At 50.6% G+C, this 22,294-nt stretch overlaps 9 protein-coding genes across 9 annotated transcripts; 6 read left to right on the top strand and 3 right to left on the bottom strand.

The window, feature by feature from the left end:
- Nucleotides 1–890: 890 nt before the first annotated feature.
- BDW70DRAFT_44913 (LMBR1 domain-containing protein) lies at nucleotides 891–3,182 on the top strand. The gene is made up of 2 exons (XM_073744032.1): nucleotides 891–1,296; nucleotides 1,356–3,182. The coding sequence occupies exons 1-2, from the start codon at nucleotides 992–994 to the stop codon at nucleotides 3,094–3,096; spliced, it is 2,046 nt and encodes a 681-aa protein (XP_073596414.1). The 5' UTR covers nucleotides 891–991; the 3' UTR covers nucleotides 3,097–3,182.
- A 447-nt stretch (nucleotides 3,183–3,629) lies between these two features.
- Nucleotides 3,630–5,231, top strand: BDW70DRAFT_44915 (uncharacterized protein). The gene has a single exon (XM_073744033.1). It carries the CDS (start codon nucleotides 3,749–3,751, stop codon nucleotides 4,955–4,957), a length of 1,209 nt encoding a protein of 402 aa, XP_073596415.1. The 5' UTR covers nucleotides 3,630–3,748; the 3' UTR covers nucleotides 4,958–5,231.
- A 1-nt stretch (nucleotide 5,232) lies between these two features.
- On the bottom strand, nucleotides 5,233–7,645 carry BDW70DRAFT_44923 (GMC family oxidoreductase). Its single transcript, XM_073744034.1, has 3 exons — nucleotides 7,063–7,645; nucleotides 6,916–6,998; nucleotides 5,233–6,856 (listed from the first exon to the last, which is right to left on the bottom strand). The coding sequence occupies exons 1-3, from the start codon at nucleotides 7,387–7,389 to the stop codon at nucleotides 5,440–5,442; spliced, it is 1,827 nt and encodes a 608-aa protein (XP_073596416.1). The 5' UTR covers nucleotides 7,390–7,645; the 3' UTR covers nucleotides 5,233–5,439.
- Nucleotides 7,646–8,868: 1,223 nt separating this feature from the next.
- On the top strand, nucleotides 8,869–10,203 carry BDW70DRAFT_159571 (uncharacterized protein; the record flags this gene model as incomplete). The annotated part of the gene is made up of 6 exons (XM_073740717.1): nucleotides 8,869–9,076; nucleotides 9,124–9,167; nucleotides 9,279–9,457; nucleotides 9,506–9,709; nucleotides 9,763–9,830; nucleotides 9,887–10,203. 6 exons carry the CDS (start codon nucleotides 8,869–8,871, stop codon nucleotides 10,201–10,203), a joined length of 1,020 nt encoding a protein of 339 aa, XP_073596417.1.
- Nucleotides 10,204–11,972: 1,769 nt separating this feature from the next.
- BDW70DRAFT_159572 (uncharacterized protein) lies at nucleotides 11,973–13,652 on the top strand (the record flags this gene model as incomplete). The annotated part of the gene is made up of 2 exons (XM_073740718.1): nucleotides 11,973–12,080; nucleotides 12,186–13,652. The coding sequence occupies 2 exons, from the start codon at nucleotides 11,973–11,975 to the stop codon at nucleotides 13,650–13,652; spliced, it is 1,575 nt and encodes a 524-aa protein (XP_073596418.1).
- A 480-nt stretch (nucleotides 13,653–14,132) lies between these two features.
- On the top strand, nucleotides 14,133–14,916 carry BDW70DRAFT_135386 (glutaredoxin). The gene is made up of 3 exons (XM_073736672.1): nucleotides 14,133–14,394; nucleotides 14,458–14,556; nucleotides 14,642–14,916. Exons 1-3 carry the CDS (start codon nucleotides 14,343–14,345, stop codon nucleotides 14,797–14,799), a joined length of 309 nt encoding a protein of 102 aa, XP_073596419.1. The 5' UTR covers nucleotides 14,133–14,342; the 3' UTR covers nucleotides 14,800–14,916.
- Nucleotides 14,917–14,950: 34 nt separating this feature from the next.
- On the bottom strand, nucleotides 14,951–16,480 carry BDW70DRAFT_135387 (chalcone isomerase domain-containing protein). The gene has a single exon (XM_073736673.1). It carries the CDS (start codon nucleotides 16,338–16,340, stop codon nucleotides 15,015–15,017), a length of 1,326 nt encoding a protein of 441 aa, XP_073596420.1. The 5' UTR covers nucleotides 16,341–16,480; the 3' UTR covers nucleotides 14,951–15,014.
- A 9-nt stretch (nucleotides 16,481–16,489) lies between these two features.
- BDW70DRAFT_135388 (putative L-serine dehydratase) lies at nucleotides 16,490–17,958 on the top strand. Its single transcript, XM_073736674.1, has 3 exons — nucleotides 16,490–16,833; nucleotides 16,885–16,938; nucleotides 16,989–17,958. The coding sequence occupies exons 1-3, from the start codon at nucleotides 16,757–16,759 to the stop codon at nucleotides 17,938–17,940; spliced, it is 1,083 nt and encodes a 360-aa protein (XP_073596421.1). The 5' UTR covers nucleotides 16,490–16,756; the 3' UTR covers nucleotides 17,941–17,958.
- Nucleotides 17,959–19,753: 1,795 nt separating this feature from the next.
- BDW70DRAFT_135390 (translation elongation factor EF-1 alpha) lies at nucleotides 19,754–21,567 on the bottom strand. Its single transcript, XM_073736675.1, has 4 exons — nucleotides 21,416–21,567; nucleotides 21,284–21,354; nucleotides 21,033–21,230; nucleotides 19,754–20,981 (listed from the first exon to the last, which is right to left on the bottom strand). The coding sequence occupies exons 1-4, from the start codon at nucleotides 21,418–21,420 to the stop codon at nucleotides 19,873–19,875; spliced, it is 1,383 nt and encodes a 460-aa protein (XP_073596422.1). The 5' UTR covers nucleotides 21,421–21,567; the 3' UTR covers nucleotides 19,754–19,872.
- Nucleotides 21,568–22,294: the final 727 nt, after the last annotated feature.

Here is a 22,294-nt window from a genome sequence, read left to right on the forward strand (position 1 = left end):
AATGGAGTTAGCATGAAGACTAGAGATCGGGAACCTCCTTCAAGGTTCCTCTGGACCAAGTCAGTCGGACGGCGTTTAGCCCGATGACTGGCTCGAAGGACGCAAGGTCTGACGGCCAAGCCTTGTGTAGCTTCACCTGCTGTATACAAAGTACTGTACTTGTATAGCCACTCTACCTCGTTGTATGATACATGCATGCAAATTTAGAGAGTAGCAGGTGCAGAGGACTCGATTCTCCCGCATCGTGGTCTAATGACAGTGCCTCTTGTCCTGAGGATTATGGCAGATAGTTTATAAGCCGGGAAGCCTTCTGCTTTATAGGTACTCTGTACAGGTGGAACTCCTCCTGTGTAAGAGAGTGGTACAAGTATATGGCGAGTCTGCAACGGGACTCGGTCCGCATCAAATGACTGTTATTATCCTAAACACAACCAAATGAACCTGAAGCCATTAGAAAAAGGAAGAAATAGCGTATTACTCGATTATAGCTCCTCCAACCTTGGAATCTTCCAAACCAAACTTTTAATGAGTTCAGCAGTCAAAAGTGGTATGATACAAGCGGCCAATCAGAGACGAATGGTTCTCCAGAAACAGGCCACGGTCACGTGTGCTTGGCTGCCCATCTCAGCTGCTGTCGTCACTCCCACGGCCGCTGGAGTCGTTCCGCCAGCCGGTTATATTGTGATTGGCACTTCGGTCCCCTTCCATCATCCATCGTCGTCAGCCTCAGACAAGAGCGGGAGTCCAGAATCTCTTCTCTTTTCTGGAAAGGGACAGAATTACCTTAGACTTCTATTTTCTCCCCTTACTCTTGCGCCCGCTCTCTTTCTGTTTTTATATCCTCTCCTGTCTGGCTCAATGGTTCTTGATCAATAGTCTCCGTTAGTCTGTTGAATCTGACCGCGACATGGTCAATTATTGTTGATCGATCAAATCAGGCCTCCCTTTTCTGCCTATACATCCCTCGCCTACATTTATCGTCTCGAGCACCATGATCACGATAGCCAGTATATCAGTGGGCTCCAGCATCTTTTTCACCTTAGCCCTCCTTATAATCTCCGTGCTTGTGTTGCTACTCCTCCGACGGTTCCTGACTCTGCGGGCGACGCCGGCATATTTATCTATCCCCGTCTTTTTTGCGCTTGCTCTTCCCGCCAGTGTAGTCCTTCTAGTTCCCATTGACCTGGCCTCAAGCTCGCGTGACAAGGGCGACCGTCCCAACGCGATATGGCTTCCTGAGCGCCTTCTTTTGGTCTCCTGGCGCATCGCCTACTGGTTGATCTTCGTTCTCACGTGGTATGTTGCCTCGTAAATGACCTCAATAGCTTCGCATCTAATCTCCGTTGCACTACCAGGGCCATTCTTCCATTACTAGGTGAATATATCGACTCCGGACACCGCGATGCCAAAGCCCGTATCCAATATTCCGTCCGTTCCAACGCCCGATATCAGATGATCGTCCTAGGATGTGCGACTGTGGGCCTTATCTACATTTCTATTCAGAATGGGTTTGAGTTCTCTACCATCAAAGCCCTTGCCATGGCTCTGGCTTATGTTTGGGGTCTCGTCCTTGCAATCTACTTGATGGGACATGGTTTGGTTTCTATACCTCGTACACTCTTCCGCAATGCCAGTGCCAGTGGCAGATTACGGAGGCTTCAGTCTCATGCACCGTTAATGCATGATCGCCTGATGGATGCCATTAATGATTTGGAGACCCTCGAGGCCCAGGTATCGCAACTGCAGTCTCGAAAGACCGGGACGGCCCGCGACTTTCAAGATTGGATTGATGAACTTGCCGAAACCTCAACTCCTCCGGAGCTTCGGTCAGGACTTCTAGAGCCCGCCAGCAGTCCTAGCACGGTCCCAGCGGTGATTACGGAACGCTATCTAGCGGACTTGACTAGGCGCCTTCAACGCGCTAGGCATCAAAAAGCTCGCTTCGTTGACGCATGGGATCGTTTAATCTACACCGCTGCCGATCTGCAAGCGATCATCAACTCCTCCGCATCGAAAAAGCTTGAGTTCACTCATCAATCTCAGCGCTCCGCCTGCCTTGCGCAATCCAAGTTCCTCACTCCCTATATGCGGTACCAACTGTATACGAATGTATACCCAAACTTACGACTGGCCTTTGGAGCGCTCTTTGCAGCAGCCTCGGTGTGTGTCGTATGGTCCGAGTTAATTAAGTCCATAGCACCCCGGTTATCTGTGGTGACCATGTCCATTGTCTCGTATCATGAAAGACCAGCGCCGGTCGGATTTGGACGACAAGTCATTGCCTCTATGTGGCTAATGTATATGTGCTCTGCGGCATTAGTTGGAGTTAATGATGCGAAAGTATGGGGTAACCGAGCATTGGTGCGTCGAAATACGTACGGGGAAAGTGCATGTTGGTATGCAAGTCTAGTTGCTCGGCTTACTGTGCCAATTGCGTATAACTTCTTGACATTCTTACCGAAGAACGTCCGAGAAAGCACAACATTCTACCGTTTCCTTGGCCAGTGGATTGATTTAACGCCACTTGGAAAAGGCTTTGATTACTTCTTCCCAGTTGCTATCCTAATTCCCATTGGGGCTACCATGTTCAACCTTTACGGCCGCATTGGGAACATCTGTGGCTTTGGCCTCATTGAAGAGGATGACGATGATCTGGAAAATAATCCCAGCGGCTACGGGATAGGCGGCTGGCGAGAAGGTCGCGAGCTGATTGAACGGGAGCTCAGCGGTCTTGGCTCCCTCGGACTTTCCGCACGCAATGAGCGGTCTCCCCGACGTCCAATTAATGCGGATGGGAATACACAAGCGTACTCTTCTTCGCGCACGCCCTTGACCGATGCGTCGCGCCCATCGAGGTCTGTCCGGAGCGCCGTTGCCAGCACTTCAGTCGTGCAAGAAGAGGATGAGGAGGAGAATTTTTTTCAGTCTTTCGCACATCGTGTGAGGAACACGATTGAGACCGCAGGCCGGCCGCAGTGGCTCCAGAACGATTCGTTTCGATTGCCCCGATGGATGAACAATGATGGCAACGATGGTAACAATGGTCTAGCCCGATGGTTCGGCGGCCGCCCTGCCAATGGAGGCGTGAGAATTTAGACGAGCCTGCTTTCTAACCGTGCATTGCAGTGGCGTTTACTTAGACATGATTCAAGTTCGGTCGTATGATATTCATAATAATATTTACAATATTCTTGGTACGATGCATGGAACGGGCAATCAAGCAGCCCTAGTCTTTCCTGGTCTCAGGTACAGAGAAAAGCAAAATATATGCAGAACAAGCACGATACTTCTCGGTCGAAGTTACCATCGGAACTATCCCGTCACGATGCTTATGGTGGCATGAGTGCTTCCACTACTCGTTGGGAATACAGCCCCATTGCCAGCGCATGTCAAGTTTTCAGGTGGATGGGATTCTCATGTTTAAGTGCAGCTTCTAGTCACTCATTGCTTGCTCGAACTGAGCCACACTATTACATACTGTGTTATGTCGTCAGCCACAATGTGGCTTAACAGTGGCTGACAGGCATGCTGTGCCACAGCTGCCTGCGGCTTTTGCGGATATTTTCCTGGAGCCTCCGCAGAAACCCGTCACTCGCGTTTTGCCAGTTTCTCCCCAGAGTCCAGGCCACCATTTCTCAAGGCTGAGGCTGTCTCTGCCTTGGAGAAAAAGATCAGACCAGAGGAGTGTCCTTTTCCATAACCTCAGCTCCCAGAGGGCCATCTTTCCTGGCTGATCTATTATAAATTCATGACCCATCTGCTCCCACACGTTTCCCAGACTTCTCTGGGCGAGACGTGTGCTTTTTATCTGGATTACATCACCGCCAGCCTGCCCCCTTCGTTACACTCTCTCCACCATAAATTCCTCTTGCCCCTCATCTCACGCCCCGCCTTCCCATCGACGTCCCTGCTGCGCGCCCTCTCCTCGCCGTCCGACTGGGCTTCATATTACAGTACCGACTACAACAAACTTTCCGCCGCTCTTACACTTGTCACTTGCGCGATTGCCCTTGTGGTCATGTCTTGGCGCAACCTCTGGCGTCGTCCCGCACCCCCTCACCAGTCGACGAATACCAGCGAGCGACCCTATACCTACCTCACGCCGGATGACATTGTCGATCCGCCGTCTCGTCCGTATAAAGAGGAAGATGACTCTGAGCCGGATAAGCTTATTCTGAACCACCGCAAAATAACCTATGAACTGCATTTCCCCCCGTACTCTATCAACGATGGCACCCTGAGCATTGGCCAGCTGCGGCAGGCCGCGGCAGAGGTCACGCGTACCGCCGATCCCAACCGCATCAAACTACTTTACAAGGGCAAGCTCCTAGATGATGACTCGTTGCCATGTCGTGCAGAGGGCCTCAAGCAACAGTCCGAGATTCTGTGTGTTGTTTCAGAAGTACAGTCCGGTACTAGAACGCCTAGCGATGTATCCTCTATTGGGCGGACGAGCGAAGAAACTCCGCGATTATCTTCACTAAACATTACCGAGTTCACACCCAGGTCGGATGGAAGCAAGAAGAACAAACGCAAGAAGAAGAACAAGGGGAAGAAGAAGTCCACAGCCGACTCTGACGATAACGAGTCATCAGCGTCGCCCGCTCAGCGCCCACAACCTACTTCATCCTCTGACGGCTGCAGCCGTTACGCCTTACCACCGCCAGCACCAAACCTGAACACCTTCACCACTCCGCTTGGGCAGGTACACGGTCTGACCGCATATTTCCGCAAAGAGATCGTCCCGCTCTGTACTCGGTACATCACGGACCCGCCGCAGGATGAGAAAACTCGTGATTTTGAACACAAGAAGCTCGGCGAGACCATCCTGGCACAGGTCATGATCAAGGCGGACTCCATTGAAGTTGTGGACGACGAGACTCGGACTGCGCGAAGGGCCCTGATTAAAGAGGCCCAGTCTACGCTTAATCAGGTCGATGCGGTGGCAAAGGCCTGATTTACCTAAAACCAGTCAAAAACCATCTTCGGACTTTTACATTCTTCTCTCAATCTACTCCTTGCATTATACCTACGTCTCTCAAATACTTCTGGCTTAGCTTTTGTTGTTTGTGATTGGGATAAGGTCTACATCTTGCATGTAGTCAAGCATTTCTTTTACGTTGAATACGGTAAGGTTAAGGATGATATATAGACCTGCTCAATATTAGACCATTGATGCTCATACCGGACTAAGGTTATAAAGACAATTGACATAGGCAACTCACAGCTCTTACGCAGTAACCACGCAGCTTGGCTGAATGCATTTCAAACATTGATAATAGACAAGAAGAGGAAAACAGGTACTCAGACAACTGTAATCCGCTTCCATTATATACAGAAACCAAACATTATTGTTTTCAGGTCCAATATTACGTATGAACTATGCCAAAACACGAGCGGGAAAGTCGTCGATTAAGGCACAGATCGAAACATCCGGTCTTAATTCCCGTTCTTGATATTGTCCGCGATCTTCTCGGCAACCATATAGCACGTACTCTGCGGATGTCCCGGCGGCAAAGTGGGAAAGATACTCGCATCAACAACGCGCAAGTTCTGTACTCCAATAACCCGACCATTCGAGTCAACCACAGCATCAGGGTTGCTAGAGTTGCCCATCGCACACGTCCCTGCAGCATGCCAAACAGGCACGATAGTCGAGCGGATAAAATCCAGGATCTCCTCGTCGGTCTGAATATCCGGGCCGGGGCGATGCTCGTCGACCCCGGGAATTGTGACGCCAGATGCGTTGAAAGCCTGTCGGGCGCGCTTCAGAGCTACAACGGCGACTTCCCGGTCTGCGGGGTGAGTGAGGTAACTAAGGTCGATAAGGGGAGGGTCGGCGGTGTCTGTGCTGTTTATGGAGACAGACCCCCGCGAAAGAGGAGCGACAAGGGCGGCCGCAATGGTGCCGTATTCGTAGCCGTCTCCTAAGTTCTGATCGTCGGCGCTGTGCCAACCATCTAGAATGCCGTCGAGGCTAAGGTACTCGACTTCGGGCCAGTCTGAGGGAAAGGCGGAGAGGGCTTCACGGGTGCTGTTTGTGAGATGCTTGCGGATATCGTTAGGAAGTTTTTCCCAACCTAGGACGCCGAAACCGGGTGCAGTGAGGGGTCCCTTTTTGAAGGCGTATTGGGCTAAAGCTTCTGCGGCGGCGAGGGCGTCGTTCACGAGGCGGCTAGCAGTAACGACGTTGACTCTATTGACGACACCGAAGAGTGCATGGTCCCAGAGGTTTTGTCCGACGCCTGGAAGGTCCTTTACGACTTTGATACCGAGCTCCTGCAGGGTTAACTTTGGTCCAATTCCAGAAACCATTAGGAGTTGGGGAGATTGGAAGGCGCCGGCAGAAACGATGATTTCCTTCTTTGCTGTGAGAGTGTAAGAGATGCCGAGAGTCTCAACCTTGACGCTTCGAGCTCTAGTTCCGCTAAAGATGATCTTCTTGGCCAGGGTGTGCGCATATACGTTGAAGTTCAACGTGAATTGAGGTAGAAAGCTTGTCTTTGACGAACTTCTTGTTTCGGCGCTAGGGTCAATTGTTGCGGCTGCCCAAGCAGAGCCGTTGAGGTAGCCGCTGTTCGTGTCCTGCCCTGGGAGAATGCCGATCTTTTCCAGCCCAACTTCGACGAATGTGGAGAATGGGGAGCCATAATTAGGCCAGCTGACGTGGAGAGGGCCATCCAAACCGTTGTCGAATGCATCCGCATTATAACTCACGCTCGAATTCTTGTTGCGTTTGGTCATATCCGGTGGCGTCAGCGTGCAGCTCTTCTTGAAGTAAGGCAGCACCGATTCCCAATCCCACGAGGAATCACCTGTGATGTCTGCCCATTGATCATAGGTCTCCTGAGTTCCACTATCAAGTGTTGGTATTGACTGATATAGACTGATGTAGAGCGCTTACGGAGCACTTACCGGTGATAGACCATCAAGTTACGCGCAGAGGTGCCACCCAAGCATTTGCCTCTTGCATAACGAAGGACTCGATCATTTGCGGCCTGGAACAAAGTCAGATGAATCTCGACCAGAACCCATACTGGGGATCCAATGCAGACCACATACCGTCAAGGGCAAAGTATCAAAGTTCCAGTCAATCAGCAGAGAATCATCGGAGGTATCAGTGCCAGTATTCGCTGCCGCGGCAAATCCCGGGATAATGCTCTCCATACCACCTTCAATTTCATAATGTCCACCTGCTTCAACAACAGCCACCGTCACTCCAGGGTCCTCAGCTAGCCTTGCTGCAAGAGCTAAGCCCGAGGTACCACCACCCACCACTACGTAGTCGTAGGACCAGCTGATCCCCGGAACACCCAGATTGAGTAGACCTAAGGACGGAGAAGCAAGATAAGCGAGAGAGAGAAGAGTGCTCTTAAGGACAATCATCATGGTTGACAGTCCAAATAGACACCCTCAGAAACTAGACTATAAAAAAGTTGCGTGAACGAGTGACAAGAATAAAAACGAAAGAGTGACAGGCTTATTCAAGCCGTTTGCATTAAGTCAAGAACGAATATAAAAATACGCCAAAAGAAGAAACGAGCGTCGAAGTCAAGAGACCACCAAGTTTTCGAGAAGACAGTAGAAGGCATATGTGCGGCAGGCCTTATAGTTATACGTCGTAACGATCACTAGGCCACCTGAGTTTCTGGACAGTCAACCGGAAGGATAGGACTTAGCTCTCTTCGCCCTGTGCCGCAGGATCGAGCATCCGCGCCATCTCCGGCCATGTCTGATTTAAGATTGGTCGATGCCCCTTGTACCGGCGAGTCAGCAAGGGCTTTTTGTTTAAGTAAATATCCAGAGTTTCCCGAACTAGGACCGTCAGGACTTGGTTGAGTGGACTTCAGAAGGCTGTGCAATTCGGTTCACGCATAGTTCCCATTCGCGTTCACAATAGGCTAAGATTGCATCGGTCGTCCGTAGAGAACTGAGTCTTGGGCCCGACTGGCCTGCAATTTGCGCAGACATATGTGGCGCAAATAAACTGCTTCGGAGGAGTATACTCTTCGAGGACTGCGTGTCGAATTGTCTGACTCTCGAGATGATTCCTTCCGGTCTCTGGCAATACGAAGACCGAGGGAAGCAGGGGTATCGTGGGGTTGTGGTGAAGAATAGATTGAACGAACTGGGGAGGTCATGAAGCCTGACTCAGTCACATCCAAGTCGGGTTAGCCCTAGACATTGGACCTGGATCATTCAATATCCTTTTATCGCGTCCGACCTCATTACTGCGGTCGAACCCAGTCTATTTATCGACGCGCCTTGGTCTCATTTGCCGGATGCGGCATTACTTTGGAGGGAATGAGGGGTTGTCCTATGCTGAAACGGCTTTCTGTCAGTAGTTCTGAGGCGAATAAGTCTGGCATCTCTTTGACGCCACCACCTCTACACGTCAATGGCCGTTATCCCTGTGGCATTGAGAGTGATTTCTGTGGAAGCTGCAAGGATCAGTAATGTATGGCCACGACGCTAAACATGAATTTGCCTCCCCTATTAGAGCCTAACCAAAAGGATGGAGTGTGGCCGCCATTCCCACGCAGTTCTTGTGTCGATAGCGTATCGGTAAGACATTCCCAAATCCTCAATTTTCTAGTTTGCAGTCGAGGCTTGCATTGGCGGACAGAAGCATGGTATAGCTGCGCGGACGACGCCGTTCCTGACATCGACAATCGAGCATGATCCATCCCCGAGTATGAGGCGAGGGAGGCTGTCCATTCCCCGCAACCCCAGAGATTGACGTTTCTCAGACGGTCCTTACTTATTCTGTCACATCCCCACTATATGAACTCTCACGATGCGGAGTCCCACTTGTTTAACATCTTGTTCAATCTGTGTTGCTTGTCCACAAGAACACCAGCCGTTACAATGGCGACTCCCGGCCTCGATGTTATCATGAGCTGGACGCCAAACTATGACCACCCTCATGAGCCCCTGGATGCCGTCATATACGGTGTCAACATCCCACTGATGGTTCTGATGACCATATTCGTTGCAGGCAGGTTTCTATCGCGGACATTCCTTGTGCGCAATGCGCTTGGAGTAGATGACTGGATGATGCTTGTTGCCTATGTTGGTACCAGTGCTGGGTTTGGACGTATATTTGAGCTAACTCTTGCTAAGGTACTGGCAATGGGTCTGTCGGCGTGTCAGCTAGTCGAGCCCAGGTATGGTATAGGCCGCCACTTATATGACGTGAGATATGAATGGTACCCTGCACTGGGGAAAGTAAGGCTCTAGAACCGGAGTAAACAATTCAGGTATTAACCACTGTGAAGTTGACAATCGCGATCCAAGCATTGTTTGCGCCTTGTTCTGCAATAACGAAGATATCGATATGTTTGACATACCTTCGCCTTTTCCCGTCAAAGACAAACAGATGGTTCAACTATATTTCGATGGTTATTCTGGCGGGATTTGGAATATCAACGACTGCAACTATGCTTTTGCAATGCATGTGGGTAGTGCTTGCCATGCCGTGGCACCGTACGCTGACGCAATGCAGACCGTTGTCCGACCTCTGGGCAGTCTTCAAGCCGATGTCGCAGAAACAATGCATCGAATCAGAAAAATTTTACATTGCTGTTGCCGCCATTAACAGTATAACGGATTTCATGGTTTACCTTTGGCCAATTCACTACCTCTGGAAAGTAAAACTTAGCTTGGCGAAGAGAGCAGGTCTGATCATCTGTTTCGGCGTCGGCGTCCTGTAAGAAAAAGACGACTCTTCCCGATCCATTGACACTGCTAATTCCAACCAAGGATTTGCATTGCGGGTGTGATTCGCATTACCTGGCAGGTCAAGTTCGCCAATTCCTGGGACCAAACATGTGAGTTCTCTTCGGCATTGAGCCTCATTTTCGCACTTGTTGATGTAACCGTCTAGACAATGGGGCCATCATCTTTGTTATTGTAGCGGTCGAGTGCAATCTTGGTGTCGTCTGCGGGTGTCTTCCAGGGGTCAGGCCGCTGATGTCCAAGATCTTCCCAGGCTTGACAAGCTCAACTTATAACTCGGGTCGAGGCAAGAACAGCCACGTACAGGTCAGCTCTAATCATAAGTCCGGCGGTGGATACCACGACCTGCATTCGATTCACGTTAGGAAGGAAGTGGAACTATCAGTCGTGAACAGGCCTGCCGATGGACCATGGAGCAAACCGCGTCATGCAACGGACAGTGAAGAATGGATTTTCCGCCCATAATTGTGCACGAGTCTGACGTGATCTCTCTTGGTCTCCCATGTCCTTTTATATAGTCAGTGTATAGCTAGTGGTCATGACATTGAGTCAACAGACATCCGGTGACTTTAACATAGCGGAGTCGAGCTGGGGGCCGTAGTGCTTTTCCGTCCCAACTCCCTTACGGGCATCTCCTGAAGAGAGTAGGAAGTCAGCTTTGAAGACGTAGAAGCGGATCGATCGCATATACTTAGACGCAAGGGCGGAGCACGAGGTCATTAATGAATGGCTGGGCTATATGGTTTGGAGCAGGAATTGTCCCCGCTCGATCGATCTCTTTATGTGAGAAAGCAGCAGATCTGAGACGGCACAAGTACACGTGATAACCAAGAACTGGAATTCTTCTCCTTCCGACGCGATCGAGAATTCAGAGTCCAGAATCGTGCTGTTTGAGCCCCTGGGCGGTTGAAATTAGATAAGAATGTGGATTCTTCTAATTGCGCCCGCAGATCATTATTCGTTGATAACGGCCTGGTCAATTTCCAGCCCACGCTCTGCCCATTTTTATACACTAACCCAACTGACATCAGCTGCAGTATGGATACGTCACGTACATGTTCCAGTCTCTGAAACCCTGGCAGTTTCGTGGAAATTGATGCAGCGCGCACCTTATTTGTGTGTCGCTCAGAAGGTCGACCAATATTTGGCCGCAGATAGCTGTTGAAGTTGTCCCAAGATCATGGGAGCGCGATCTGCCGTGACTGCCAGCTGCATAATTGGCTCCTTGAGCCCTCGAAGTTCTAGGCTTGTCGCGGCCGGGCAGAAAGGCTGTTGGGACTAGCTGCTCGCTAGGCTCAACGCAGTAGAGGCACTGAATTAGTTTGTGATAGTTCATTCCCAAGGCCAAGTGAAATGATGCTCCCCAGTGCTCTCACCCGCTAGCTTTTCTCTCATGCTTGCCTCCTCCCTTTCAATTGCGCTGGTCAACTACCGGAACGCATCATAATTCCTGTCGATTCAATCTGATCCACTTTCAGTGACCTTTTTCTCAGTCTCTCTTTCATGTTCTCAATATAGTATCTCTTTCACCCGATTCACAACTGGCCTCCCAGCGACACCAGCTAGCCAGACCGGTCCCGCCTCCTCACTCCTTTTCCGCGCCTTCTTTTTCACACCCCCCTCTTCTTCCTCTGTCTCTCCTCTCCTCCCAGCGTCTCCATACACGTTCTTCCGATTTAGATTTTCGTCCTCTTTAACCTAATTTGTTACTTGTCGACCATCTTACGGGTACTCGTCGTCTGCCTCTAATATTGCTTCGACCAAGCCATATCCACGGTACGACCCGTCGGTCCCTCCCAAGCTGAACCGAACCACACGCCGTTTCCAGCAGTCCCAGGGAGATTGGAAGTCTCCACAATTCCTCCTATTTACAATTTCCTGTTCCTGGCGACTCTGTTTCGGTTGTCGTCTTCCTTCTACCTTGTCTATCGATCCTTTCACCTCGCAGTGTCGCTGGTGAGAGCTGTACGGCCTCCTTCATTCGCCGCGCCCTCGCATAATACATCACCCCAATTTACCATATCAACGAAGCTTGGCTGGCTACATCCGCTGCGATCCTTACCGCTATTGCTCGTTTACTAGGATGGCCTGATCACTGTGAAGGGGACCCAGGGGCAACCGCGCTTTAACACTTCCTCGATTTGCATACACCTCGTTTGCAATTATACTCTCGACCCCGGCCCAGCTGGTCTGGCCTCCTGCATTTATAATACATTCTTCTGTTGGACGCTGGGATGGCGGGTACAGCTACGGCGACGTATTCCGCGGATGTTTGGGCATCAGCTAGCACAATAGATGCCAGCGCGCAACCATGGGACTTCGCTGTTCCGGTTAATCAGGAGGTAGGTACAACCGATATGTGATTTTCTAATATATAAGATTCTTTGGCTTTTGTCCTACAAAATGATGCGAAGTGATTCAGACAGCAGCTGATTGAGCATTTTCAGAACCGACATCGCTCGAAGTCCCGAACGTCCCGCAAGTCTAGAGACCGCGGCTCCAAAAGTTCTCGCAGTTCATCGCTATCTAAACAAATCTACGGTCACGAACAATCCCAACACGCGCCGCGAGGTCGGAGAGATGCAAGCCTTAGCCCCAAAGAGTTCGATAGCGGGGGTGTGCAGGACACCGCGGCAACATCACATATTAACGGGTCAAGGAAAAGTGACATAAAAGATGATGAAGAAAACGATGAGAACTGGATTCATCGCGATAAACTAGCTCGCATTGAAAGCGAAGAGCTACAACAAGCTGCTATCCTTTTTCAGCGTCGACCTGGGACTGGGAGTACGAGAGGGCGCGGGAGAAGCCGGGACCACCATCACGGTAGCGTTAGCGGAACCACTGTGACTTCGGCGACGCACCACGAACCATTGGAACCATGGCCAGGCCTTCAAGAAGACCAACAAAATAATACCGCTTCTTCAGCTCACGCGGGCCGTGATGATATTACAGAAGATGAACGCCAGTATTGGGATCTTCGCCGGCCTGAGGAAATCGCGGCGGAAAGGGAGTCTAGTACATCAAGTATATACCGCAACCCTGGGCTGCGGAAGAGTTCTTCTCGTATCCCTATTCCGACTTCAAGTCCTGTGCCTCTTTCACCACCGACTATCGACCGCGAATATTTCACATCTCGCTCGCGGGCTCCGACAAGTGAGAACGAAGAGGTCTCATCAAACGCAAGACCACGTAGAGCTAGCGAACCGTTAACAGTAGATTCTGCCTCGAACGCTGACCCTACTAGCGAGAGCCGTCCCGGCAGCCGGGGCTGGCCAGCGTCCCAGAATGCTACCACCAAGAAGACCGCTGCGAAACCGGCCGCGACAAACAGAAAGACATCTGCTCCGAACCCGAAGAAGCCATCGCCCCGAAGTCGCGCAACGTCGAGTAATGCCAACCAGCGCCCCACGACCAGGTCAGGCGAACCACGTCCACCTATGTCCATCAATCGCCCGGAAGGAGATCCGCCATGGCTGGCAACGATGTATAAGCCAGACCCGCGACTCCCCCCAGATCAGCAAATATTGCCTACCCATGCACGGAAGATGCAACAAGAACGATGGGAGAAGGAAGGCAAGACACCTACAATGTATGACCGAGAATTCGCACCGCTTGCAATTGCACCTGATCAGCCTCAACCGGAAGTCAAGACGGAGAATGAGGCAGAGAAGGAAAGTCAGCAACAGGAACCTTTGAAACCGGAGGGTTTGGGTCTGCAACCGCCCCCAAAAAGCCCCGAGCCGAGTCGACCTGGTACAAGCACAGGGTACAGTCCGATGCCGAAAGTGCAGGAAACACCTCCAACCGGGTTGACGCCGAGGTTCAACAGCCAAACCGTGGTGACAGCCCAAGGGCCGCCACCAGAAGACGAGAAGGCCAAGGAGGGATGTGGATGCTGCATCGTGATGTGATCTCCCAGATCTCTATAAAAGCATTTATACCTCTGCTATTGCAAGTATTTTTCTGTTTTCTTTCTGGATTTATCACGTGCTCGTTCAGCGTTAAGGGACGGTGTTTTTTCTGTTCGACAGCCATTTTCTGCGTCCTAGATCATTTCCTTTCTTGCCATATCTTACCCTCTTTTATTTCATTATCTCCTATTTGGTCTATCATGGCGCTGCAGCCATATCATTCCTTGTTCCTGCGCTTGATACCTTGTCACTGCTCTATCACCAAATGTTTGTGCGGCATTCCGCGGAAAAGATCCGAGGTGTCGCAATTCGTGGGTCTCTTATGACTTCACAGTGCATCTAACTACTGCTTCTTACTCGATTTTCTAGTCAATGAACATATAGGCTATGGCTTGCATTCCACTTCAGTATCGTAGTCCCCGAAAGTAGTAGGGCAATCATGTGACCTTCGTAATCACCGCCGCCTCCGCCGAGGTCTTCCGTCGCTCTGGAACAACCCATTGCGTGCTCCCCATCTATGATGAACTCCTCTTTCGTCATCCTTGATTTCTCCAACTAGACAAATTCCTCTTTCCCGTCTTCCATCTTTCTTGTTCTCATATTTTCCTGGGATATCCCAGCCAGTTGCCCACCATTTCCTTCATCTTCCGCCGACTTTTCGGGTCTTTTGCCCCCGCCTCTCCAGCTACAATGTCTTCCGCGAAGATCAAGGCCCAGCAGATCATTGATGAGAACGGCGTTGGTATGTTTCCCTCCAATCCCGCGATAAGATTAGAGCAAGGCTAACAGGGTCGGTCTGGTATAGTCGTCTTCTCCAAGTCTTACTGCCCCTACTGCAAGGCCAGCAAGAGCCTCCTTAGCGAACTGGGCGCCAAATACTACGCGCTTGAGCTGGATACCATCGGTACGTTGCGTTGACCTGGCTCCGTTATTGTTATAACTTAGATGGGTAACTGTGAACCGCTGCTAACGATATTATTTCCGTATAGATGACGGAGCTGACCTCCAGAACGCCCTTGAGGAAATCAGCGGCCAGCGCACCGTTCCCAATATCTACATTGCCAAAAAGCACATTGGTGGAAACTCGGACCTCCAGGGTATCAAGAAGGATCTGCCTGCGCTGTTGAAGGATGCTGGAGCTCTGTAAATTGGCTTCAGCTAAGATGGATGCGTGACGTTGGAGCGGGATAGTGGCTCGCTGATAATATAACATGTACACATTTCTATAAATAGACAATATTCACATGAAGGACTTTTCGTCATCTCTTGTTTCATGCGTAGAATGCCAGTGAAACGTGTAAAAGGTTTAACAGGCTTTATATATGTGTCTGAATGGAGATTGACTAGAGTACAGGATAATCATTACAGGATCCTCTGAACAACAGTTCCAATAGGCCGCTCAACTATGCCCATAATGCCATCAACGATATTCCGTCGCGCCTCCTCACTGGAGACATTCTTCCCACCTAGGTATATCAACCACACCAACCTACTGATCCGCTCGTCAGAGACACGGCCCATAAATCGAAACGGCTTCGTCGCATCGGGCTGGAATAGCGCATCCAGCTCCCCGCGGGCGTTGCGCAGCAGTAGCAGCGTCTGCCCCTTAGGTACGTGCTTGCGCTGACCGCCACCAAACAGCGTCTTGAAGTCATTCACCGCGGAGCCAAAGGCATCATCCTGGAATCCATCAGGATTTGCAGCGCCCGCGCCAGCTTCCGTAGCAGCGGCTTTCGCCCTGGCATTGGCCTTTTGCGCGCGCGTTGTGATACCGCGCACCCAGCTGTCGCGCAAATGCCCAAAGTCTGTGTTCCGTGTAGGAACAATTCGAATGGCAGTCCGGAGACCGTCCTCCTTCAGTATCGCGTTCCAGGCATCTTCACCTTTCTCGCCGTCAAGTAAGAGATCCTTCAACCGCTGGCGCTCGGTAGACACTAATGATGTAGCGGAAGTGGCGCCTACCTGGTTTGTGATAACCTCCTGATCGCTCGGAGGGTGGGCAGCCATATGGACAAGGCGCTGCTGTAGTTCCGAAATGTCCGACTTGGCCACGTACAGTCCGACAACGTACACCTGGATCTTCAGAAACGAAACGGTGCGGACACCCAACCCTAGTAGCTGGTATTCCTCTTCATCTTCCCCGTTGCCAGTAAGTTCGTCCCAAGGCGCGAGCTTGGATGCCGCCGAACTTCCATCCCCCTCATACTTCGGCAGTCGAATAGTAGACGGGAAATACGGCACTGAGCTTGTCCCAGTCGCGACCTGCTCTACACCATCCTGGCCCTGGATCCGGATAACAGACGGACTACTCGTAAACCCATCGGGACCGTCCATTCTCATTGTCCCATTATTCTTTTTCCTCACTGCCTCCTCCTGGGCCTTCTGTTGTTGTTGTTGTTGTTGTTGTTGCTCTAGCCCGAACAAGTCGAGCTTGATCACGCCGTACATTGCCACCCCACAAGCCACTATCCCGGCGCCGGATAGAATCATCGACCGGCGGTACTTAGCGACATCCTCTTCACGCGAGTCTGCATTCGCGCGTGCGCGGAGGGGGTTGTTGCAGAGCGGAGAGCTTGTAGAGAGATATCGAGACGTTGCGGTCGGCCGGAGATGGCGGTTGCGGATACACTGGCCGCAATTACGGAATAGTATGGATTTCGGCACTGAGAGTGGAGGTTTTAAAGCCATTTTGATGGACGAGTAACTCTGCTGCTCGAGCTCGGGTAATGGAGGATGGCTTGACCAAATGACGCACGCACATCTGACAATTCACGTGACTCTGAAATTTAAAGCATAGACCATTGCTTTTTGTTACCAATGGGCTGTGGCCATTATCTGCCAAAGTGCTTAAATGAGTCCCATGGCCATATTCAGAAGGGCTTTAAAATATGGAAATGTGTCAGTTTGGGTTGTTCGCCCTATCATTTGGCAGCTGGAGCGCACCATCGCAGTCCTACAGAGTAGCTCAAGTTGTCGCAGGGCGCGCTCCACTTCAAACATGATACCATTCCAACTACTGCTACCTAAACATGTATGACAGCTTATAAACCGCAAAAGACACGGTCACAGAGGAATTTTCCTCAAGCATAGAGCAACTAATCAGGATGGCGTCTGTTAAGAAAATACCTTGGATCGAAACACCCCTGATTGAATCTGTTTCCTTATCAAAGACAGCCGGATGGTAAGCACCAACTCTCCTAGCACTCTGCATTCTTACTAACGGCATAATCAGCAGAGTATTCCTCAAACTAGACCTCCTTCAGCCTTCTGGCTCTTTCAAATCTAGGTAGGCTACAAGCCTGACCACCGCCGGTTTTACTCTAACCCAGAATCCAGAGGAATTGGAAATCTCATTTGCAATGCCCTTCAGGACCCAGCCAACAGAGGCAAAGAGCTCCACTTCTTTAGCTCCTCTGGCGGGAACGCCGGTCTGGCTGCCATTATCGCGGCGCGTGATCTCGGCTGCCCCTGTACAGTTGTCGTGCCGTATTCGACAAAACCAATGATGATCGCAAAGCTGCGGGAGGCCGGTGCCACTGATGTGATCCAACATGGGAATAGTTGGTTTGAGGCCGATACGTATCTTCGAAAGACGTTTATTGAGAGTCAGGACCAAGGTGGCGATGCCGCGACGAAAAGGAATATCTACGTTCCGCCCTTTGATCATCCGCAGATCTGGAAAGGTGTCGGGACTATGATTGATGAGATCGCACAGCAAATGCCGCCTAGGGATGTTTCGAAAGGTCCTTTTCCTGCAGATGCTGTGGTTTGTAGCGTTGGCGGAGGTGGCCTCTTTAATGGTGTGGTTGAGGGGCTGGGTCGACATCTGGAATCTCCAAATGGCGACGCTCCTGGGGGCAAGGTCCGCGTCTTAGCCGTCGAAACTGAAGGAACTGATTCCCTTGCTTTGTCCCTTCGAAAAGGGACCCTGCAGCCGCTCCCGGCTATTACGTCCCTCGCTACATCGCTAGGAGCACTTCAAGTTGCGCCGCAGACCCTGAAGAACGCGCAGTGCCCGCCCCCCGGAGTAGATGTCGTCAGCGTTGTCGGTTCTGATGCAGAAGCTGCTCAAGGCGTGATCCGGCTCGCGGATGAACACCGGTTACAAGTTGAATTGGCTTGTGGTATCAGTGTAGAGGTTGGCGGCTCGGGGAAGCTGAGGGATTACATGCCTGATCTGACGCCGGACAGCCGGATTGTTATTGTTATTTGTGGAGGAAGCAATGTCACTGCGGAGATAGTGGCGGAGTATAGGAAAAGGCTTCATGATGGTTGGGATAGCGCATAGTTAGTAGCTATTATAAAAGGATATATAATTACTGCTTCGATATCGTATAGCGCGGCTTTTGCTTCGCCTGCAGTCGGATCCGAAGTTCACGCATTTGACGCCATTCATATTTTTAAGCACCTACTGCTAGAAACGGAAGAAGGCTCAGCTCCTGTTAATCGGGCGTTAGGCCTCTAAGGGAATAATAGTAACCCATATTCATTTAACGGTGTATCCATTCATATGCTCCAGTTGTCTGTTTTACGGCTCTACGTGCGTGGTGGAATATATCAGACTAGTTAGGACTTCGAGATTGTATTCGTCTTTTCACCTCGCATATACTTGGGTGTCTGTATGGACTCATTGACATTACTATTCATCTTCAAAATGGCTGATTGAATGCTCTAACCCGCCAAAGGTTGTGCTTTCCAGATGATCCTAAAGGGCTGTGACTTGTATGATAACTGAACAAGTTTGAGGTAAAGCTGCCAGCTTAAACAACAAGAGTGTAATGCACTCCAGCTTTACTTGGAGAAGTAGACAGATTCAGACTTCGGCTGTGAAACCGATTGAAGCTCTGCGATGTCTTGGTGATTGCTCCCCTCTGTTCACCAACGGGGCATGGCCGATAGCATCAATTTCAGGTCAATACTGAAGCCGAGGCTCCTTTAATACCAAGAACTTTTACATGTCCTTGTATATCTGGATAGGCGTAATATATTTCTGAAGGATTAACTTTGATCTATACGAGCCTGGACCCTAGTTTGCTCTTTCTTCCAGCAAAGTAGCCATAATAGGGCACGAATCATCTTCTGTTTTCAGATGGGTTAGAGCCAAGAGCAGCTATTTACACTCTGTCTAGGGGAGATTTTGCGCCAGGCCAGAGTGGGCAAAGTACGACTTAAGCTTGGACAGCCCCGTCTCCGATTGAGAATTCCAAAGAAGATCTATCCACCGGTCACGGTCAATAGAAATAACTACCACCTCTCTGGTATTCCTTGCCATGATAATGGTGTCGCTCCGAAGTGGCGTCTTACGGACTCGAAAGTTGCAATCCCCAATATGCTGAGCGATACAGTATTGCACTACCAAGCAGCGTATAGTTGTTTCATCTGATGGTCTGATTGACTTAGCTATCTCCTTGGGTAACAGAGCCAAGACCAGCACACCAGCAATAATCTTCCAGCTGTGCCATTCACGAAGTAAGAGGACAAAGTCGCAAGTCGCAAGTCGCGAATTTAACTTATCATAGCAACAAGGCTTTGCAGAGCGGTCCTCGACCCTGGTCCCAGTCTCTCTAACCCACTCGGCATAGAGGACTCGAGCTAAAAGCTCATTCTTCGGCCTTTGTCATATGGAAGGGAATATCGAACCATTTACATATTCAAACTGCGAGTACCGAGTCATCTGGTCGAGACCTACTGATTGAGACCATGGCCTCGATGCTGGTAGCACGCGAGGCTCTGAAAGCCAGGAGAAACTTCAAGGCGCGAGAGAACACAAATAACACAAACTACGCACCATGAGAATAATATTAAAATTAATGTCAGAGTGAATATATAGAAGATTAATCATTCATAGATAATGATTTTGGGAGATTTCGTTCCCAGCCTTACTCGTGGTGCAGGGCGAATGTAGCATTTGGCATTTCAGTGCGATAAACAGTCATTCCGCACTTCTAATTCGTACGCCGTTATGATTTTCGCGCAGGACGCTGTCCATATCACGTGAAGTCACGTGAAGCACAGGTAATACACAGAACGAAGTACATTTACGGATAGTTTCAACATGAACCTTACGGGAAGAGCTGAGGTAAATACTAATGAAGAGCAGATTTGAAGTTCAGGAATCATAATCAATTGTAGAATCAACTACATAACAAGTCTAATTCCATTTCTTTCATTCGTAAAGGCTTTTTTAAGGAAGTCATAACGGCATAAATCGAATGTCCGCTTATTTCTTACCAGCCTTCTGGGCGGCCTTGGTGACCTTACCAGTACCAGCGGTGGCCTTCTCGACGCTCTTGACGACACCGACAGCGACGGTCTGGCGCATGTCACGGACGGCGAAACGACCAAGGGGAGGGTAGTCGGTGAAAGACTCGACACACATGGGCTTGGAAGGAATCATCTTGACGATAGCAGCGTCACCAGACTTGATGAACTTGGGGTTGGACTCGACAGACTTTCCGGTACGGCGGTCGATCTTCTCCTGGAGCTCGGCGAACTTGCAGGCAATGTGGGCAGTGTGGCAGTCGAGGACGGGGGCGTAACCAGCGCCAACCTGACCAGGGTGGTTGAGGACGATGACCTGGGCGGTGAAAGAGGCAGCACCGGCAGGGGGGTCGTTCTTGGAGTCACCAGCGACGTTACCACGGCGGATTTCCTTGACGGAAACGTTCTTCACGTTGAAACCAACGTTGTCACCGGGAACACCCTCCTTGAGCTGCTGGTGGTGCATCTCAACGGACTTGACTTCAGTGGTAACGTTGGCAGGAGCGAAGGTGACGACCATACCGGGGGTGATGACACCAGTCTCGACACGGCCGACGGGAACAGTTCCGATACCAGAGATCTTGTAGACATCCTGGAGGGGAAGACGGAGGGGCTTGTTGGAGGGACGGACAGGAGGCTCAATGGCGTCGATGGCCTCAAGGAGAGTCTTACCAGTGACCTTGCCGGCCTTGGTCTCCTTCTCCCAACCCTTGTACCAAGGGCAGTTGGGGGAGGGCTCAAGCATGTTGTCACCGTTGAAACCGGAGATGGGGACGAAGGCAACGGCCTTGGGGTTGTAGCCGACCTTCTTGATGAAACCGGAAGTCTCCTTGACGATTTCATTGTAACGGGCCTCAGACCACTGGCAGGTGTCCATCTTGTTGAGGGCAACAATGAGCTGACGGACACCGAGGGTGAAGGCGAGCAGAGCGTGCTCACGGGTCTGGCCATCCTTGGAGATACCAGCCTCGAATTCACCAGTACCGGAAGCGATGATAAGGATAGCGCAGTCGGCCTGGGAGGTACCAGTGATCATGTTCTTGATGAAGTCACGGTGACCGGGGGCGTCTAGTTGTTTTGTTAGCTGGAAATACGTCGTACAGAATCATATACACATACCAATGACGGTAACCTCATACTTGGGGGTCTGGAACTTCCAGAGGGCGATATCGATGGTGATACCACGCTCACGCTCGGACTTGAGCTTGTCAAGAACCCAAGCGTACTTGAAGGAACCCTTACCGAGTTCGGCGGCTTCCTTCTCGAACTTCTCAATGGTACGCTGGTCAATACCACCGCACTTGTAGATCAAGTGACCTGTTGTGTTGTGAGTGTTTGGTCAAGGACGGTCGGATGCGAGGAAGTCTTACCAGTAGTGGTGGACTTGCCGGAATCGACGTGGCCGATAACGACGATGTTGATGTGAGTCTTGTCTTCCTTACTATAGACCAAAGGAGTCAGTCAATGTGTCCAGCAGGCGATGAGAGAATGCAGCAACGTACCCCATGGTGAAGGTTGTGTTGTGTTTTGTGAATTATAAAAAGGGAGAAGTGCTCAGATACTACGGCTAGTAATGCGTAGAGGTGCTGAGCAGAGAAGTTAGCAAGAGATGGATGAAAGAAGGATGGAGGAGAGAAGCGAGGGAAGGGAAGATATACGTACTGAAGCGGACAAGGAGAGGAAGGGAAAGAAAATTTTGTGGGAGGGGGAGGGGAAATCCTTTTATGGAGGGGCAAGCGAGGACGACGACTAAGCGGGCGGGCTCAAACCCTTGGCTGGTCGATATCTGTTATTGGATATGGAGGGGTAACCTGCCCCACTCCCGATGCAAATTCTTTCTCCCAGACTCCCACCTTGGGCGTCGAGCCTTTACAACACCTACCGGAACGGCAGCCCAGCGCGACTCTTTCCTTGGTTCTGCTCCACCCCATCTCATTTTCATGGCCTAGGGGCAGAAATTTTTTTTGTTTAGCTCTTCTTTACTTGCTATCGCCTCTACGGTGGATTCTCGGATTGAAAAGCTGGGCATCAACGCGTTGATGGTCGCATGGCGGCTTTTATCACTCTGTACTTTGCAGCGGACAACCCCGCGGCTGTACGAGTTTGCCGCCTTTTAATTTGTCTGCGACCAGCCTGCGATGGAGCGAGCGAGTGGCGTTGCTTGATCCACAGCGTCAAGATCAACATACGTAGCAAGATAGACCGCAAGAAAATTATGCTCGGAATCCATATTAACTCGCGAAAATTTCTTTCTTTTTTGCCCCCCCTCATCTGTTGCCTGGGAGGTGAGTCAAACTGCCCCTCACTAAACGCTCCTTTGCTTTCCCGAACTTGACCCGTTCGAGAGCATGATCAGCGCAAAGGCTTAACTTGGGCAGTGA

Source organism: Aspergillus foveolatus, assembly GCF_047715535.1.
Source record: "Aspergillus foveolatus strain CBS 279.81 unplaced genomic scaffold BDW70scaffold_21, whole genome shotgun sequence".
In the NCBI taxonomy this organism is placed as follows: Eukaryota; Fungi; Ascomycota; class Eurotiomycetes; order Eurotiales; family Aspergillaceae; genus Aspergillus; species Aspergillus foveolatus.

What these genes read in the sequence shown, in the direction of transcription:
- BDW70DRAFT_44913 (XM_073744032.1), top strand. Translation starts at nt 992, where the DNA reads ATGATCACGATAGCCAGTATATCAGTGGGCTCCAGCATCTTTTTCACC. An exon ending in TTGATCTTCGTTCTCACGTG is followed by an intron (nt 1,297 to 1,355) that starts GTATGTTGCCTC and finishes TTGCACTACCAG; the next exon opens with GGCCATTCTTCCATTACTAG.
- BDW70DRAFT_44915 (XM_073744033.1), top strand. Translation starts at nt 3,749, where the DNA reads ATGACCCATCTGCTCCCACACGTTTCCCAGACTTCTCTGGGCGAGACG.
- BDW70DRAFT_44923 (XM_073744034.1), bottom strand. Translation starts at nt 7,389, where the DNA reads ATGATGATTGTCCTTAAGAGCACTCTTCTCTCTCTCGCTTATCTTGCT. An exon ending in TTGATACTTTGCCCTTGACG is followed by an intron (nt 6,999 to 7,062) that starts GTATGTGGTCTG and finishes ACTTTGTTCCAG; the next exon opens with GCCGCAAATGATCGAGTCCT. An exon ending in AACTTGATGGTCTATCACCG is followed by an intron (nt 6,857 to 6,915) that starts GTAAGTGCTCCG and finishes AACACTTGATAG; the next exon opens with TGGAACTCAGGAGACCTATG.
- BDW70DRAFT_135386 (XM_073736672.1), top strand. Translation starts at nt 14,343, where the DNA reads ATGTCTTCCGCGAAGATCAAGGCCCAGCAGATCATTGATGAGAACGGC. An exon ending in CATTGATGAGAACGGCGTTG is followed by an intron (nt 14,395 to 14,457) that starts GTATGTTTCCCT and finishes GGTCTGGTATAG; the next exon opens with TCGTCTTCTCCAAGTCTTAC. An exon ending in GCTTGAGCTGGATACCATCG is followed by an intron (nt 14,557 to 14,641) that starts GTACGTTGCGTT and finishes ATTTCCGTATAG; the next exon opens with ATGACGGAGCTGACCTCCAG.
- BDW70DRAFT_135387 (XM_073736673.1), bottom strand. Translation starts at nt 16,340, where the DNA reads ATGGCTTTAAAACCTCCACTCTCAGTGCCGAAATCCATACTATTCCGT.
- BDW70DRAFT_135388 (XM_073736674.1), top strand. Translation starts at nt 16,757, where the DNA reads ATGGCGTCTGTTAAGAAAATACCTTGGATCGAAACACCCCTGATTGAA. An exon ending in TTATCAAAGACAGCCGGATG is followed by an intron (nt 16,834 to 16,884) that starts GTAAGCACCAAC and finishes CGGCATAATCAG; the next exon opens with CAGAGTATTCCTCAAACTAG. An exon ending in TCTGGCTCTTTCAAATCTAG is followed by an intron (nt 16,939 to 16,988) that starts GTAGGCTACAAG and finishes CCCAGAATCCAG; the next exon opens with AGGAATTGGAAATCTCATTT.
- BDW70DRAFT_135390 (XM_073736675.1), bottom strand. An exon ending in CGGCAAGTCCACCACTACTG is followed by an intron (nt 21,231 to 21,283) that starts GTAAGACTTCCT and finishes ACAACACAACAG; the next exon opens with GTCACTTGATCTACAAGTGC. An exon ending in GTATGAGGTTACCGTCATTG is followed by an intron (nt 20,982 to 21,032) that starts GTATGTGTATAT and finishes CAAAACAACTAG; the next exon opens with ACGCCCCCGGTCACCGTGAC.